At 68.9% G+C, this 14,179-nt stretch overlaps 1 protein-coding gene across 1 annotated transcript; it reads right to left on the bottom strand.

Annotated features, from left to right (window-relative positions):
- Positions 1–3,499: 3,499 nt before the first annotated feature.
- On the bottom strand, positions 3,500–13,791 carry LOC136788302 (adhesion G protein-coupled receptor E5-like). The gene is made up of 10 exons (XM_066986587.1): positions 13,663–13,791; positions 12,430–12,635; positions 11,567–11,738; positions 9,173–9,367; positions 7,434–7,654; positions 6,588–6,654; positions 5,772–5,863; positions 4,826–4,997; positions 3,747–3,836; positions 3,500–3,657 (listed from the first exon to the last, which is right to left on the bottom strand). Exons 5-10 carry the CDS (start codon positions 7,592–7,594, stop codon positions 3,640–3,642), a joined length of 600 nt encoding a protein of 199 aa, XP_066842688.1. The 5' UTR covers positions 7,595–7,654; positions 9,173–9,367; positions 11,567–11,738; positions 12,430–12,635; positions 13,663–13,791; the 3' UTR covers positions 3,500–3,639.
- Between the last annotated feature and the right edge of the window lie 388 nt (positions 13,792–14,179).

Genomic DNA, 14,179 nt, shown 5'->3' on the forward strand with positions numbered 1-14,179 from the left:
CAAAATCCCTTGTCCCCAAACCCCCTTGTCCCCAAACCCCCTTGTCCCCAAACCCCCATGTCCCCAAACCCCCACATCCCCAACCCCCCCATGCCCCCAAGCCCCCTGTCCCCAAGCTCCCTGTCCCCCAGACCCATGTCCCCAAGCCCCCGTCCCCAACCCCCTTGTCCCCAAACCCCCTTGTCCCAAAGCCACCTTGTCCCCAAACTCCTTGTCCCCAAGTCCCCTTGTCCCCAAGCCCCATGTCCCCAAAATCCCTTGTCCCCAAACTCCTTGTCCCCAAGTCCCCTTGTCCCCAACCCCCTTGTCCCCAAACCCCCTTGTCCCAAAGCCCCCTTGTCCCCAAACTCCTTGTCCCCAAGTCCCCTTGTCCCCAAGCCCCACGTCCCCAAACTCCTTGTCCCCAAACCCCCTTGTCCCCAATCCCCCATGTCCCCAGCGGCCCCGATCCCTGGCACCTCCGTGTCCCCAACCCCATGTCCCCAACCCCTGGCAACCCAGTGACCCTGTGCCCCCCACCCCAAAGCCCCCCTGTCCTTGCCCCCCCCCCAGACCAATGTCACCATGCCCGGTGTCCCTGTCCCCTGTCCCCCGCTGTCCCCATGTCCCCGCTGTCCCCATACCCATCTCCTGCTGCGGCTGCTCCTCCTTCTCCTCGGGGGACACCGGGGACATCGGGGACATCGGGTCCTCCGCCTGCGGGATGGGGGAGACGTGGGGACAGGGCACGGGTGGGGGGCGTGGGGACACAGCGGGATGGGGGGACATGGGGGGGTGAAAATGGGGGACATGGGACGTGGGGACATGGGAAATGGGGGATATAGGGACACTGGGGGACATGGGGACATGGGGGGACATGGGAGGTGGGGACATGGGGGATATTGGGATGTGGGGACATGGGGACATGGGGACGTGGGATGCAGGGACATGGGAAATGGGGGATATGGGGACACTGGGGGACATGGGGACATGGGAAATGGGGGATATTGGGGTGTGGGGACATGGGGACATGGGGACGGGGGATGTGGGGACATGGGAAATGGGGGATATGGGGACACTGGGGGACATGGGGACAAGGGGGACATGGGATGTGGGGACATGGGGATGTTGGGGGACATGGGGACATTGAGGGACATGGGGACATGGAAAATGGGGGATATTGGGATTTGGGGACATGGGAAATGGGGGGCATGGGGACATGGGGTGTGGGGACATGGGAAATGGGGGATATGGGGACACTGGGGGACATGGGGACAGGGGGTGTGGGGACATGGGGACATTGGGGGACATGGGGACACTGGGGGACATGGGGACATGGGGTGTGGGGACATGGGAAATGGGGGATATGGGGACACTGGGGGACATGGGGACAGGGGGTGTGGGGACATGGGGACATTGGGGGACATGGGGACACTGGGGGACATGGGGACATGGGACATGGGGACATGGGGACATTGGGGGACATGGGGACAGTGGGGGACATGGGGACATTAAGGGATGTGGGGACGGGGGACACGGGATGTGGGGTCATGGGGGTCATGGGGACATGGGGGACACGGGATTTGGGGACACGGGGGCAAGGAAAACGAGGGACGTGGGAATGTGGGGCCGTGGAAGATGGGGGACACTGGGATATGGGGACATGGGGACACCGGGGGACATGGGGCACAGGGGGTATGGGGACGCTGAGGGACAAGGGGACGGGGGCTGTGGGGACGCGGGGACCCAGACAACGGGGTCGGGGCTGACCCCGGGCGCTGGGGCCACGGGGCCAAGGCAGGGACGGGGGCAGCGCTGGGGCCGCGGGGACACCGCAGCGCCGGGGGCCCGCTCCCGGGGGTCCCACTCCCCACCCATGACCCCCCCTTTCCCCTATGCCCCCCCCCCCCCAGCCCCCCCCACGTCCCCCCCATACCTGGGGGTCGCTGCGGGGGCCGGGCAGGGCCATGGCGGCCCCGTTGGCGCCTCCTTCCTGCCCCGAGCGGGCCCCAAAACCACTTCCCCTTCCCGCCCCGCCCCCCCCCCCCCGCCCCCTCCCTCTCCCCGGGGACCCCCCACGAGGGTGAAGCCTTTGGGGGGCGGGGGGGCGGCTCCGGGGTCTGGGGGGGGGGCGAGGACCCCCAAATTCCCCGGGCGGGCGCTGTCACCGCGCGCTGCCCTCTCGCTCGCGCGCCCCGACCCCGCTGACCCCGCAGACCCCAAAAGGGGGCTTGGGGGGGGGGGGGGGGTGTCGTGACCCCAATGGTTTGGGGGGCAATGACACGACCCCTTCCCCCCCCCCCCGCTTCCTCGCGGGGTGCCCCTCCCCACCCCATTTCCCGTTCCCGCCTGTTTTTTTTTTGGGGGGGGGGGGAGGGGAGGGTGGGGCACGCGCGCGTGTGAGCGGCGGTCCTCGTGCAAGGCCACGTGCCCCCCACCCCGTAACGGGGGGAGTCTGCTGGGGAGGGGCACTGGGAGGGCACTGGGGGCACTGGGAGGGTACTGGGGGGCACTGGGAGCACAGGGAGGGTACTGGCAGGCACTGGGAGGGCACTGGGGGGCAATGGGAGGGCACTGGAGAGGCACTGGGGAGGGCACAGGGAGTACTGGGAGGGCACTGGGGGGACTCTGGGAGGGCCCCGGGAGGGTGCTGGGGGATACTGGGAGGACACTGGGAGGGCACTGGGGGCATTGGGAGGGTACTGGGAGGGTACTGGGAGCACTGGGAGGACACTGGGAGGGTGCTGGGGGATACTGGGAGGACACTGGGAGGGCACTGGGAGCATTGGGAGGGTACTGGAAAGGCATTTGGGGACACTGGGGGGCACTGGGAGCACCGGGAGGACACTGGGAGGGTACTGGGAGGGTGCTGGGGGATACTGGGAGGACACTGGGAGGGCACTGGGAGCACTGGGAGGACACTGGGGAGGGTACTGGGAGCATTGGGAGGGTACTGGAAAGGCATTTGGGGACACTGGGAGGGTACTGGGAGCACTGGGAGGACACTGGGAGGGTACTGGGAGCATTGGGAGGGTACTGGAAAGGCATCTGGGGACACTGGGGGGCACTGGAAGGGCACTGGGAGCACTGGGGGGAGATTGGGGGGCACTGGGAGGGACGATGGGAGCACTGGGTGTTGGAACTGGGAGCATGGGGAAGATACTGGGAGGGAGCTGGGAGTTGTGGGGGGCACTGTGAGGGGAACGGGGAGCACTGGGATTGACTGGAAGCACTGGGGAGGGTACTGGGAGGGGACTGGGAGCACTGGGGAGGCACTGGGAGGATACTGGGAGGAACTGGGGAGCACTGGGATCACCCAAACACCCCCCACCCCTCCCTGCCCCTCGCCCCACCCCCACAAGCCCCGCCCCTTCCTTTGGCCCCGCCCCCACCACTATGGGGGGGCACCCCCAGACCCCCGCCCCCCCCCCCAAGATTTTCACACTCTCGTGAAAACGTGGTGAAAATTCCTTTAATAAACAGAAAAACGGGGCACCCATGGGGGGCACCCATGGGAGGGGGGCACCCATGGGGGGGGGGGGAGCACCCATGGGGAGGGGCAACAATGGGGGGGGCGCTGAGAGGGGGTGCTGAGCTGGGGGGGGCCTTGCACAAGTCCTCGTGCAAGGCTTTTGCACGACGGATCCGGCATCTCGCACGCTACCGGAGGTGGGGGGCCTGCAGGCAGAGAGGGGCGTTGGGGGGGGGGGCACGGGGGGTCCTGGGGACCTCCCCCCACCCCCTCCCAGTATGGGACTGGGACTGACCCGCGTGGTGCTGGTGTTACTGGTGTTACTGGTGAACTCGGAGTAGCGGCGGGAGCCGGGGCACAGGCAGGCCCGGTAGGCGTCGCGCACCTGCGGCGTGCACCAGGGGCTTGCACGAGGACGGCTCGCACGAGGAGCCCCTTGCACGAGGAGCCCCTTGCACGAGGACGCCTCGCACAACCACCCCTTTCACAAGGGCCCCTTGCACGAGGACCCCATTGCATGAGGCCCTCACATACCCATCCCTTGCACAAGGACCTTGCACAAGGACCCCCTTGCACGAGGACCTCACGTACCCATCCCTTGCACGAGGACCTTGCACAAGGACCCCCTTGCATGAGGCCCTCACATACCCATCCCTTGCACAAGGACCTTGCACAAGGACCCCCTTGCACGAGGACCTCACGTACCCATCCCTTGCACAAGGACCTTGCACAAGGACCCCCTTGCACGAGGCCCTCACATACCCATCCCTTGCACAAGGACTTTGCACAAGGACCCCCTTGCACGAGGCCCTCACATACCCATCCCTTGCACAAGGACCTTGCACAAGGACCCCCTTGCACGAGGCCCTCACATACCCATCCCTTGCACGAGGACCTTGCACGAGGACCCCCTTGCCCGGGGACCCACTGCACAAGCACCTCGCACAACCACCCCTTGCACGAGGACCTTGCACGAGGCCCCTGCTGCTGGGGGGTGGGGGTTGGGGGGCCCTGGGGAAGAGGCTGGGGGACACTGGGGGGATTTGGGGTCGGGGGGGTGTGGGGGTGCTGGGGGGCACAGGGAGATTTGGGGTGCTGGGGGGGCACCAGGGGAATTTGGGGTGCTGGGGGGTGTGGGGGTGCGCACCAGGGGGGATTTGGGGTGCTGGGGGAGATGTGGGGGTGCTGGGGGGGGCACCAGGGGGATTTGGGGTGCTGGGGGGGGGGGTGGGGGTTGCTTGGGATCCCCCAGGGGAATCTGGGGACACCGGGGGGGGGGGGGGTTGGGGACCAGGCAGGGGGGATTTGGGGTCACCTGGAGGGGGGGATTTTGGGGTGCCGGGGGGGGGACGGGTTTGGGGGTGCGGGACCCACCTGGGGGTGCGCGAGGCAGTGGCAGAGGAGGATGAAGAGGCCCTGGGCGGCGTTGAGGGCGCAGAAGAGGAAGGGCAGGGGCTGGGGGGGGCCCCCCCGCGGCTGCGGCAGCCCCAGCGCCCAGCCCGTGCCCAGCAGGCAGAGCTGCGCCGCCGCCGTGCCCGCCAGCACCCTGCGCACGAGGGCCTCGCACGAGGGCCTCGCACGAGGGCCTCGCACGAGGGACACCCCCCCCGCAGGCCAACAACCCCCCCATATGCACAAGTGGCCCCCTCCTTGCACGAGTGCCCCTTTGCACGAGTGCCCCTTCCTTGCACGAGTGTCCCCCTCCTTGCACGAGTGCCTACCTCCTTGCACAAGTGTCCCCCTCTTTGCACGAGTGCCTACCTCCTTGCACAAGCCCCCCTCCTTGCACAAGTGCCCCCCTTTGCACAAGCGGCTCCCTCCTTGCACAAGAGTCCCCTCCTTGCACAAGCCCCCCTCCTTGCACAAGTGCCCCCCTTTGCACAAGCGGCTCCCTCCTTGCACGAGTGCCCCCCCCTTGCACAAGTGCCCCCCCCTTGCACAAGCGGCTGCCTCCTTGCACGAGGGCCCCCCCCCACCTTGGGTGTCCCCACGAGAACCCCACGCCCCCCATGTCCCCACGCCCCCCATGTCCCCACGCCCCCCATGTCCCCACGCCCCCCCATGTCCCCACGCCCCCCTGTGTCCCCACGCCCCCCCCCATGTCCCCACGCCCCCCCGTGTCCCCACGCCCCCCCCATGTCCCCACGCCCCCCCGTGTCCCCACGCCCCCCGTGTCCCCACGCCCCCCCATGTCCCCACGCCCCCCCGTGTCCCCACACCCCACATCCCACATCCCCTACGCCCCCCTATTTCCCCCCCCTCCCCACACAGCCCCCATGTCCCCGTGTCCCCCCCCGTGTCCCCCCCCCGTGCCCCCCACCTCATCTTGCGCAGGTGCCCCCTGTCGGGGTTGATCTCGTCGAATTTCTGCACCAGCTTCCAGACGGTGATGACCAGGACGACGGCGTTCACCTGGGGGGGGGGCACGGGGACGTGGGGGGGCACGGGGACATGGGGGGGCACCGGGACGTGGGGGGGCACCGGGACGTGGGGGGACACCGGGACGTGGGGGGGCACCGGGACGTGGGGGGGCACCGGGACGTGGGGGGGCACCGGGATGTGGGGGGGACACTGGGACATGGGGGGGACACGGGGGGACATGGGGGGGACATGGGGGGGGGACACGGGGGGACATGGGGATGTGGGGGGGGGGCATGGGGGGGTGCCAGGAAATAGGGGGGACATGGGGACATTGGGACATGGGGGGACACCAGGACGTGGGGCGGCACCGGGACGTGGGGGGGGGACACGGGGGGACATGGGGGGGACATGGGGGGGTACCGGGACATGGGGGGGACACGGGGGCATTGGGACATGGAGGGGACACAGGGATGTGGGGGGGACACGGGGGGACAATGGGACGGGGGGGACATGGGGGGACACCAGGACGTGGGGGGGACACAGGGACACACGGGGATGTGGGGGGGACATGGGGGGGGACACAGCGGGGGGGGACGACAGGGACACGGACATGGGGGGGGCATGGGGGGGACACGGGGCTGTGGGAGGGTACTGGGGGGACATGGGGGGGCCTTGGAGGGACACTGGGGACACACAGAGGTGACACGGGGGGGGGCATGGGGTGGGGCACAGGGGGGGACATGGGGGGCATGGGGGGGGGGGGCCGGGGTCTCACCGCGATGATGAGGCAGACGGGGCCCTGGAAGCTCCAGCGGAAACCTCGCTCCAGGGAGAGCCAGCAGCTGGGGGGAGGGGGGAACTGGGAGCACTGGGAGGGACTGGGGGGCACTGGGAGGGACTGGGGGGGGGGAACTGAGGGGCACCGGGAGGGACTGGGGGGCAACTGAGGGGCACTGGGAGGGATTGGGGGGGAACTGGGAGGGACTGGGAGGGAACTGGGAGTACTGGGAGGGACTGGGGGGGGAACTGGGAATACTGGGAGGGACTGGGGGGAACTGGGGGGCACTGGGAGGGAACTGGGAGCACTGGAAGGGACTGGGAGGGGGAATTGGGAGCACTGGGAGGGACTGGGGGGCACTGGGAGGGACTGGGGGGGGGAACTGAGGGGCACCGGGAGGGACTGGGGGGCACTGGGAGGGACTGGGGGGAACTGCGGCGCACCAGGAGGGACTGGGGGGCAACTGAGGAGCAGTGGGAGGGATTGGGGGGAACTGGGGGGGACTGGGAGGGAACTGGGAGCACTGGGAGGGACTGGGAGGGGGAATTGGGAGCACCGGGAGGGACAGGGGGGAACTGGGAGCACCAGCCTGAGCGAACTGGGCAAACTGGGAGTGCAGAAACCTGCCCATACTGGGAGAGACGCCCCCCCTCCCCTTGCACGCGCGCGTGCGGGGCCGTGCGCTCACTAGCGGGCGGTGCCGTAGCCGCAGAAGGGAGGGGGCATCTCTTGCACGAGGCCCCCCCCCCACGTGCCAACAACCCCTTGCACGAGGCCTGCCCCCCTTGCACTAGTCCATCCCCCCCCCCCCTTGCACGCGCGCGTGCGGGGCCGTGCACTCACTAGCGGGCGGTGCCGTAGCCGCGGGGGAAGGCGGCGGCGGCGGCGGCCACCAGGAGGGCGGGCAGCCCGTAGCCGGCCACCAGCGCGTGTCGCACGCGCAGCCACGAGGGCTCGAAGACGCGCACGAGCAGCAGGTAGAGGTGCAGCCCCTCCAGGCACATCCACGAGAAGGCCGCCAGGAAGGAGAAGTGCAGCAGCCCCGCCACCACCGCGCACGCCACCTGCGGCCCGGTGCACGAGGGCGCCTCGCACGAGGGCGCCTTGCACGAGGGCGCCTTGCACGAGGGCGCTTCGCGCGAGGGTGCCCCGTGCCTGCCGGCCACGTGCGAGCCCCCACACACACACCGCTCGCTCGCCCCCCCCTTTCGTCACCCTCTGCTCGTTCTGGCCCTTGCACGCCTTTGCACGCCCTTGCACAAGTGCATCCAGCGGCCTCGTGTGCGCCGCCAGCCACGTGCAAGCCCCCCCGTGTCACTCGCTTGCACCCCCCTCTTCACCCCCCCCTTTTTTCACCAACCAGCCCTTGCACAAGCACACCCCGAGGCCTCTTGTGCACTGCCAGCCCCGTGCAAGCCCCCCCATCCCTCCCCAGCCCCCCAACCCCTTCCGGTCCCTGCTGCCCCTTGCACGCCCTTGCACGAGCGCCAACCCCACCTTCCCTTTGGCCGCCAGCCCCGTGCAAGCCCCCCCAGCTCCTTCCCCACCCCTTGCACAAGCGCCCCCCCGCCTCCCCCTTTACAACCATCCCCGTGCAAGCCCCCCCACCCCCTCCCCACCCCCTCCCCTCCACCCCCAACCCCTTCCAGTCCCTGCTGCCCCTTGCACGCCCTTGCACGAGTGCCCCTCCCGCCTCCCCCTTTACAACCATCCCCGTGCAAGCCCCCACACCCTCCCCACTCCCTCCCCTCCACCCCCAACCCCTTCCGGTCCCTGCTGCCCCTTGCACGCCCTTGCACGAGTGCCAACCCCACCTTCCCTTTGGCCGCCAGCCCCGTGCAAGCCCCCCAGCTCCTTCCCCACCCCTTGCACAAGCGCCCCCCCGCCTCCCCCTTTACAACCATCCCCGTGCAAGCCCCCCCACCCCCTCCCCACCCCCTCCCCTCCACCCCCAACCCCTTCCGGTCCCTGCTGCCCCTTGCACGCCCTTGCACAAGTGCCCTTCCCGCCTCCCCCTTTACAACCATCCCCGTGCAAGCCCCCCCCACCCCCTCCCCACCCCCTCCCCTCCATCCCCAACCCCTTCTGGTCCCTGCTGCCCCTTGCACAAGCGCCCCCCCCACCCCCACCTTTACAACCATCGCCGTGCAAGCCCCCCCCCCCGGCCCTCCCCACCCCTCCCCTCCACCCCCAACCCCTTCTGGTCCCTGCTGCCCCTTGCACGCCCTTGCACGAGCACCAACCCCACCTTCCCTTTGGCCGCCAGCCCCGTGCAAGCCCCCAGAGCTCCTTCCCCACCCCTTGCACAAGCGCCCCCCCGCCTCCCCCTTTACAACCATCCCCGTGCAAGCCCCCCCCACCCCCTCCCCACCCACTCCCTGTCCCCTCGCCTCCATCCCCAACCCCTTCCAGTCCCTGCTGCCCCTTGCACGCCCTTGCACGAGTGCCCCTCCCGCCTCCCCCTTTACCGCCAGCCCCGTGCAAGCCCCCCAGCTCCTTCCCCACCCCTTGCACAGGTGCCCCCTTGCCTCCCCCTTTACCGCCAGCCCCGCACGACCCCCCCGGCCCCCCCGGCCCCTCACCGGGTTCTGGGTGCGCTCGATGCCCAGCAGGAAGGTGCCGTGGGCCAGCAGCAGGCTGAGGCTCAGGTGCAGGTGCAGGACCCGGCGCAGCCCCTTGGGGACCCGGCACAGCAGGAAGGTGACAGCGGCCACCGCCAGCGCCACCACCGACACCCCCAGCCCCACCTTGGTCACCACGTCCAGCACCCAGTCCTCCTGCGGGGGGGGGTGGGTGTCGGGGGGGGCTGCCTCAGTTTCCCCACCTGGCTGGGGGGAAGCTGGGGGCCCGCAGGTGGGTTTGGGGGGGTAAGGTGGGAATTGGGGGGCCCCGGGGCATCAGAAGAGGGATTTGGGGGGGCCCAGGGTGGGAATTGGGGGTCCCTGGGGAATCATAAGGGGGATTTTGGGGTCTCAGAAGGGGTCTGGGGGGGTTATGGGGTGCCCAATGATATGGGGAAGGGCCTGGGGGTGGATTTGGGGGGGGCAGGGTGGGAATTGGGGGTCTCCGGGGCATCAGAAGGGGGATTTTGGGGTCTCAGAAGGGGGCTGGGGGGGTTATGGGGTGATTAATGACAGTGGGGGGGCACCTGGGGGTGGGTTTGGGGGGGCAGGGTGGGAACTGGGGGGCCCTGGGGCATCAGAAGGGGGATTTGGGGGGGGGCAGGGAGGGTATTGGGGGTCCCTGGGGCATCATAAGGGGGATTTGGGGGTCTCAGAAGGGGGCTGGGGGGGGGGGTTATAGGGGATTTTGGGGGTCCCTGCAGGGGTCCAGAGAGGGGGTTATGGGGGATTTGGGGGTCCCTGAAGGGGTCTGGGGGGTTATGGGGTGCCCAATGATATGGGGGAGGACCTGGGGGTGGATTTGGGGGGCCCAGGGTGGGAATTGGGGGCCCCAGGGCATCAGAAGGGGGATTTGGGGGGGCCCAGGGGTGGGAATTGGGGGTCCCTGGGGCATCATAAGGGGATTTTGGGGTCTCAGAAGGGGGCTGGGGGGGGGGTTATAGGGGATTTTGGGGGTCCCTGCAGGGGTCTGGGGGGGTTATGGGGGATTTGGGGGTCCCTGAAGGGGTCTGGGGGGATTATGGGGTGCCCAATGATATGGGGGAGGACCTGGGGGTGGATTTGGGGGGCCCAGGGTGGGAATTGGGGGTCCCTGGGGCATCAGAAGGGGGATTTTGGGGTCTCAGAAGGGGGCTGGGGGGTTATGGGGTGATTAATGATAGTGGGGGGACACCTGGGGGTGGGTTTGGGGGGGCAGGGTGGGAATTGGGGGTCCCTGGGGCATCATAAGGGGGATTTGGGGGTCTCAGAAGGGGGCTGGGGGGGGGGGGTTATAGGGGATTTTGGGGGTCCCTGAAGGGGTCTGGGGGGTTATGGGGTGCCCAGTGATATGGGGGAGGACCTGGGGGTGGATTTGGGGGGCCCAGGGTGGGAATTGGGGGCCTCAGGGCATCAGAAGGGGGATTTGGGGGGGCCCAGGGTGGGGAATTGGGGGTCCCTGGGGCATCATAAGGGGGATTTTGGGGTCTCAGAAGGGGGCTGGGGGGGGGTTATAGGGGATTTTGGGGGTCCCTGCAGGGGTCTGGGGGGTTATGGGGGATTTGGGGGTCCCTGAAGGGGTCTGGGGGGTTATGGGGTGCCCAATGATATGGGGGAGGACCTGGGGGTGGATTTGGGGGGCCCAGGGTGGGAATTGGGGGGCCCCAGGGCATCAGAAGGGGATTTGGGGGGGGGGCAGGGTGGGAATTGGGGGTCCCCGGGGCATCATAAGGGGGATTTTGGGGTCTCAGAAGGGGGCTGGGGGGGGTTATAGGGGATTTTGGGGGTCCCTGCAGGGGGTCTGGGGAGATTATGGGGGATTTGGGGGTCCCTGAAGGGGTCTGGGGGGATTATGGGGTGCCCAATGATATGGGGGAGGACCTGGGGGTGGATTTGGGGGGCCCAGGGTGGGAATTGGGGGTCCCTGGGGCATCAGAAGGGGGATTTTGGGGTCTCAGAAGGGGGCTGGGGGGGTTATGGGGTGATTAATGATAGTGGGGGGACACCTGGGGGTGGGTTTGGGGGGCAGGGTGGGAATTGGGGGGCCCTGGGGCATCAGAAGGGGGATTTGGGGGGGCCAGGGTGGGAATTGGGGGTCCCCGGGGCATCATAAGGGGGATTTTGGGGTCTCAGAAGGGGGCTGGGGGGGTTATGGGGTGCCCAATGATATGGGGAAGGGCCTGGGGTTATGTTTGGGGGGCCCAGGGTGGGAATTGGGGTCCCTGGGGCATCAGAAGGGGGATTTTGGGGTCTCAGAAGGGGGCTGGGGGGTTATGGGGTGATTAATGACATCGGGGGGACACCTGGGGGTGGGTTTGGGGGGTGTGGGGTCAGAGGGGGGTGTGGGGTCGGGGGGTGGTTTGGGGGTGCCCCCACCTCAGGCTCGTAGAAGGCGAGGAGCACGACGAAGCTGGTGAGGTGGCTGCAGGAGCAGGTGGTCCCGGGGGGCCGGGGGGGCCGGGGTCACCTCCCAGCACCCGGCCGTGCCCCACAGCTGCTGCGCGGGGTCCCAGTAGGCGCAGAGCACCCGGCCCCCCAAGCGGTGGTCCTGGGGGGGGCAGAACAGGGTCAGTGGGGGAGGGGAACCCACCCCCCCGCGGTCCCCCCCGAGATCTTTGGGGTCCCGTGGGGAGGGGGCCCCGTGCATCGACCCCTTATGGGGTCCCCATTTCTTTTGGGGGTTTTTCGGCAGCTCCGCGGCCCCCAACCCTTTTGGGGTGCCCCCTTTTTTTTTTTTGGGGGGGGGGTCCAAGCGGAGCCTTCACGCTCTTTTTGGGGTCCCTGTCCCCCTTTTTGGGGGTCTCCTTTTTGGGGTGCCCAACCTCAGCCCATCTCCCCCGTCCCTTTGGGGTCCCCATCCCTTTCTGGGGGTCCCCAGGAGCCCCCCCCCTTTTTTGGGGCTCCTCAACTCCTTCCACGTCCCCAACCCCTGTGGACTCCCCTCCTTTTTGGGGTCCCCCCCTTCTTTCTGGGGTGTCCCCCCTTTTGGGGTACTCCTTCCTTTCGGGGGTCCCCAGCAGCCCCCTCACTCCTTTCTGGGGTCCCCATCCCCTTTTGGGGGCCCCCAACCCCTAATTTGGACCCCCCCCTTGTGCCCCCAACCCCTTTTGGTGTCCCCAACCCCTTTTGACGTCCCCCAACCCCATTTGGCTCCCCCCCAACCCCCATCCTGGGGGTGTCCCCAGCCCCCCCCCCCCAAACTTTTTACCCCCCCCCCCGATTTTTGGGGCCCCCCTCACCGGGGGGTCGTGCTCGAAGCGCAGGGTGACGTTCCCGGGGCCGGGGGCCGCGTGACGACGGCGGTGGCCACGGGGGACAGGAGGCGGAAGGCCGGGCGCCCCCGCCTCGGTGGGGGGCAGCTCCCGCCAGCCCCCCACTGCACCCCTGCGCCCCCCAGCGCCCTCGGCCAGCCGCTGGTGCAGCAGCAGGGCCACCAGCGCCGGCGCTGGGTTTTTTTTTTTGGGGGGGGGGGGGACAACACAGGCATCGGGATCAGCACCCCGAGGACCCCCCCCCCAGAAAAAAGCAGGACCCCCAAATCCCACCCCCAATCCCCCTAGGACCCCCCCCCCCAAAAAAAAACAGGACCCCCCAAATCCCCCCCCAGTACTCTCGGAAGTCCCCAGTCGCCCCCATCCCCCTGGGACCCCCCCCCCAAAAAAAAACAGGACCCCCCAAATCCCCCCCGGTACTCTCAGGAGTCCCCAGCCCCCCCCAATCCCCCAATCCTCCTGGGGACCCCCCCCGGAAATCCCAGGACCCCCCCCCCCAAAAAAACAGGACCCCCCAAATCCCCCCCCAGTACTCTCAGGAGTCCCCAGCCCCCCCCCCAATCCTCCTGGGGACCCCCGGAAATCCCAGGACCCCCCCCCCCCAAAAAAAACAGGACCCCCCAAATCCCCCCAGTACTCTCAGGAGTCCCCAGCTCCCCCCCCCCAGTCCCCCTGGGGACCCCCCCACAGAAAACCCAGCCCCCCCTTCAGCATCCTGGGGGCCCCCCAAATGCCCTCCCAGTGACCCCCAGGACCCCCCAGTGACCCCCCCTCAAATACCATTGGGCCCCCCCCCCGCACTTTTAGGGACCCCCCCCACCCCACTCCCAGGAACCCCCCAAGGATCTGACCTGGACCCTCCCCAGCCTCCCCCCACAGCACCCAGGGGTCCCCCCAGACCCCCCCAGTGACCCCCCAACACCACTGGGACCCCCCAGTGACCCTGGGACCCCCCAGTGACCCCAGGACCCCCCAGTGACCCTGGGACCACCCCAGTGACCCCCCAACATCACTGGGACCCCCCAGTGACCCCCCAACACCACTGGGACCCCCAGTGACCCTGGGACCCCCCCCCAGTGACCCCGGGACCCCCCAGTGACCCTGGGACCACCCCAGTGACCCCCCCAACACCACTGGGACCACCCCAGTGACCCAACCCAGTGACCCCAGGACCCCCCCCCGAGCCCCCCCCCCCCGTACCGGTGTCACTGCCCCCGGCCATCTCCCTGGGGACGTCCAGCCCCACCTTGGGGACCTCCAGGTGCACGGGGCCGCAGGGGGGCTGCGGGGCACCGTCAGGCGCAGCTCTGGGGGGGGGACAGGGACACGGGGACACGTCATGGGACAGGGGCATGTCACCCCCCTTGGGGACACGGACATGGGGACACGTCACCCCCCTTGGGGACAGGGGCATGTCACCCCCCTCCTTGGGGACAGGGACACGGCCACCACCATGGGGGGTGGGGACATGGGGACATGGGGACAGTGCCACTGGGTGCATGGGGACACTGCCACCCCCATGGGTGGGGACACTGCCACCCCATATCCTAGGACAACGCCACCCCTGTGTCTGGGGACACTGCCACACACGGGGACGCCGCCACCCCGTGTGCGGTGACAAGGCCACCTTCATCTTGGGGACAGTGCCACCGCCGTGCATGGGGACGCTGCCACCCCGCGCGCGGTGACACCGCCGCTTCCGCATCTGGGGACACGG

Source organism: Anser cygnoides, chromosome 34 (assembly GCF_040182565.1).
Source record: "Anser cygnoides isolate HZ-2024a breed goose chromosome 34, Taihu_goose_T2T_genome, whole genome shotgun sequence".
In the NCBI taxonomy this organism is placed as follows: domain Eukaryota; kingdom Metazoa; phylum Chordata; class Aves; order Anseriformes; family Anatidae; genus Anser; species Anser cygnoides.